The sequence below is a fragment of the Lycium barbarum genome, chromosome 12, assembly GCF_019175385.1.
Source record: "Lycium barbarum isolate Lr01 chromosome 12, ASM1917538v2, whole genome shotgun sequence".
In the NCBI taxonomy this organism is placed as follows: Eukaryota; Viridiplantae; Streptophyta; class Magnoliopsida; order Solanales; family Solanaceae; genus Lycium; species Lycium barbarum.
Window position 1 is genome coordinate 106,055,108 of NC_083348.1, and position 3,716 is coordinate 106,058,823.

The 3,716-nt window shown below is 35.3% G+C and overlaps 1 protein-coding gene across 1 annotated transcript; it reads left to right on the forward strand.

The window, feature by feature from the left end:
• Nucleotides 1-1,132: 1,132 nt before the first annotated feature.
• LOC132622133 (glycerophosphodiester phosphodiesterase GDPD1, chloroplastic) lies at nt 1,133-3,450 on the forward strand. The gene is made up of 6 exons (XM_060336673.1): nt 1,133-1,320; nt 1,400-1,581; nt 1,991-2,050; nt 2,138-2,515; nt 2,598-2,794; nt 2,893-3,450. The coding sequence occupies exons 1-6, from the start codon at nt 1,224-1,226 to the stop codon at nt 3,116-3,118; spliced, it is 1,140 nt and encodes a 379-aa protein (XP_060192656.1). The 5' UTR covers nt 1,133-1,223; the 3' UTR covers nt 3,119-3,450.
• Nucleotides 3,451-3,716: the final 266 nt, after the last annotated feature.

Sequence of the window (3,716 nt, forward strand, 5' to 3'; positions counted from 1 at the left end):
TAGGACTAAAGAAATATTTAAAGTAAAAGTTATATCTTTTGTATCAAGACTATTCCGAAAAAAAAACCCCGAAAAATCCAAGAAAACCGAATAACCCGAGAAAACCCAAGGTTGACAAACCCGAATTTTATTGGTTTGGTTTGGTGTATAAATTTAAAAACCCGACACAATTGGTTTGGTTTGGTGTTTAAAAAATCCGAACTAACCCGATCCATGTATACCGCTAGATAAATTGATACGGTAATGATATTCAAAATTTCAAATCTTTGCACGTTTTACATCTGCCTAGTCGTCCAACGCGGCCAAAAGGAAAGCAATTAGCTGTAAGGTGACTCATTTGAAAAGTTCCCAATACTAGGTACTAGTATTAATTGTAGATATCCTTTTCAAAATAGGATCAGAATCCATTTCGGAATATAATTCGCATATGCTTCCTTTATTCTAAATGCATTGCGGTAAAATATCAAAATTAACACTATTATTATTATTTTTTAATGAAAACGCGTAACACTATTATTCAATAGAGTAGTTATTTTCATTTTACAGTCAGTGGCCTAATAACGTCAATATCATTACTCTAGAGAATTAATTACGTACTAAGATACTTTTCCGAGCCTATTGTGCCAGGTTTGATGCATGCACAGCACAAAGTGTCAGAACCATTATATTGAACATAAATTGACTTAGGAATTGATAAGCAAATATTAAATTTGGAAAAAACTAAAAATAAGGTACAGAGAAGTTAGGGAGTATTAGATTTAAGAATATAGTTTGAAAAATAATTGCTTATTTCAGTAATTTAGTCAGCAATATTGGATGGATTTTTCTTTTTAAATTTTTTCTAATATTGGGACATAACAAAGCACGACGTATTCCCCTTAAGTCTTAATTTATGTTTTGATTATTTTTTGTGGTCTTAATGTATGTCTTGATCACCAAGGAAAAGAAATAAAAAAATGTAAGTAAGAAAAGAGATGGAGAAAATGAAGATGAGTTAAGTACGCGTCTGATCTACGTGGGAATTCATAAGGAATATCCAATGGCATAACCCCGTTGTGGATTGGGAATATTCTTTCTTGGTTATGCAGATCCCATTATAATTCGAACCTCCTTAAATACCATTATTATTGCGCATTACATTCAAAACATCTCATTCTATTTCCCTTTATTTGTCCAATATATCTCTTCCCGTTTTCTCTCTTTATTATTTTTTCTATACACAAATGGCTCTTAAAGCCGTTCATGTTTCCGATGTTCCTTATCTAGATCAAGTCCCTGAGAAAGCTTCTCTTGCTTTATATTCCACCCGTTTCTCTCAAGGTTTGTGCTTATTTAATGAATCTGTATTTTTTTATTCGTATTATGGGGATGGAATTGATAGAATATTTAATTTTTGCAGGGGTTGAAATTGGAAGAACATCGTTCAAGCCATCGAAATTTCTAGTGGTTGGCCACAGAGGGAACGGGATGAATTTGTTGCAATCGGCTGACAGGAGAATGAAGGCCGTTAAGGAAAATTCCATTCTTTCATTCAATGCAGCTGCTAATTACCCCATCGATTTTATTGAATTTGACGTTCAGGTATAATATAATACGTTCTCTCTCTCTCTCTCTCTCTCTCTTTATTTTCTTGGGTTTTCCGGCGAAAAGACGTGTACGTACTTCCGCGTACAATATTTGTTTTTGTTTTTTCTTCGTATCCACCCTGTAACAAACCGAAAAGTAAGAAACTTTTTACGTAATAGTCACGACAAATTTTGGAAAGAAACAAAGGCCGTCTTTATTTTAGCCCCTTTTGAATTTGTTTCCATGTAAACCACACAAGTTTATAGCGCTATTCTGAAATGATACTGATTGGTCTCTCTTTTTCTCTGGGATTGCAAATTAATAGATGTGTAAAGCGTCTTGCATGAACTATGCCTGATTACTTGGAGTAAAAAGCCTTTGGGCTTTGACGGGAAAGTAAAGAAGTAAATGTCATTTTTTGTAGGTGACAAAGGATGATTGCCCTGTCATTTTTCACGACGACTTCATCCTCACTCAAGAAAATGTAAGCTCTTTTAATTTCTATTCCCCTTATGATGATTTAACTTTTCTTTTTATCTACACTGAGCTGATTCTCATGTTATTTTTGTAGGGTACAATTTATGAAAGGAGAGTTACCGAATTGACCCTCGCTGAATTTCTTAGCTATGGACCCCAAAGAGAAGAGGGTCTCGCTGGAAAACCTTTAATGAGGAAAACGAAAGATGGAAAGATTGTTAGCTGGACTGTTGAAACTGATGATTCAGCATGTACCTTAAAAGAAGCGTTTGAGAAAGTTAATCCATCTGTTGGCTTCAACATCGAGCTCAAATTTGATGACCACATTGTTTATCAACAAGACTACCTCGTCCGCGTTCTTCAAGCTGTCTTACATGTTGTCTTAGAGTATGCTAATGGAAGACCAATTATTTTCTCAAGTTTCCAGCCTGATGCTGCTCTGCTTGTCAAGAAACTCCAGACTACTTATCCTGTAAGTCCCATTTTGTTAAAGTTCAAAAATTTTATTTTGACTTTTTCAAGTGATTTTGACTTTTGGCATTACAATCTTGCAGGTATTTTTCCTAACAAATGGAGGTACAGAGATTTACTATGATGTTAGAAGGAACTCCTTGGAGGAGGCCACTAAATTGTGTTTAGAGGGTGGTCTGGAAGGGATTGTTTCAGAAGTTAAAGGCATCTTTAGGAATCCAGGAGCAGTTAACCAGATCAAAGAGTCGAAGCTATCTCTTTTGACATATGGCAAATTGAAGTAAGTACTAATACTATCAATATTGATTCACAATGTTGTGCCTGAATTAGTAGTATATACCCAGTACTCACACTAACTGTTTTATTTATGTATTTCAGTAATGTGCCTGAAGCTGTGTATATGCAACATTTGATGGGAATTGATGGAGTGATAGTGGATTTTGTTGAAGAAGTAACAGAGGCTGTGTGTAAGTTAGTGAAGAAGCCAGAGGATGTTGAAGATGAGATATTGCTGGAAGGGGAGGAAAAAGTTCAAAATAGACCTCAATTCTCACAAAGGGAATTGTCTTTTCTGCTCAAGCTTATCCCTGAATTGATACAATAAACACTTTCTGCTTGTATCTCAACCTATTCCAACAAGGATATTCCCAAGTTCGATGATTGTAGATAAATTTTTAAGCCTTGTTTTACAAGCCTGAATGAGTGCACTCTTATTTGTACTTCATTTAACACCCTTGTCGCTGGGATTGTCATACTTATAACAGTCTAGAGATGTAGATAGAGGATCTTCTACTTTTTTTTTTCTTCCTTTTTTCTTATTAACCTTTAATACCCCCTCTTGTTCTGTCATTTTTTATGGTCATACTGGCTACTCTGTAATCGTGTGGTACCATAACTTTGAACAAGAGATAAAGAAGCAAAGGTTCCATATCAAAATATTCTACTATTGTTTTTGTTCATAGTTTCATGTGCAAATTACGCCTGCCATCTCCATTACTATTACAGGATTCTACTATTTGTGTGAATAGTCGTCTCATCAAAGCGTTTGGGGCAATTTGCAGGATCGGCCTTGGGGTGGTCTTTAATTTTTGTCCCTCAAATTGGTGGTCTTTTAACTTTTACCAGTCCCAAGTCCTAAATGCATGGGCAGAATTCTGCCTTGCCATTTTTTTTTTGACTGAGCTATGGTTCGAACTCACGAC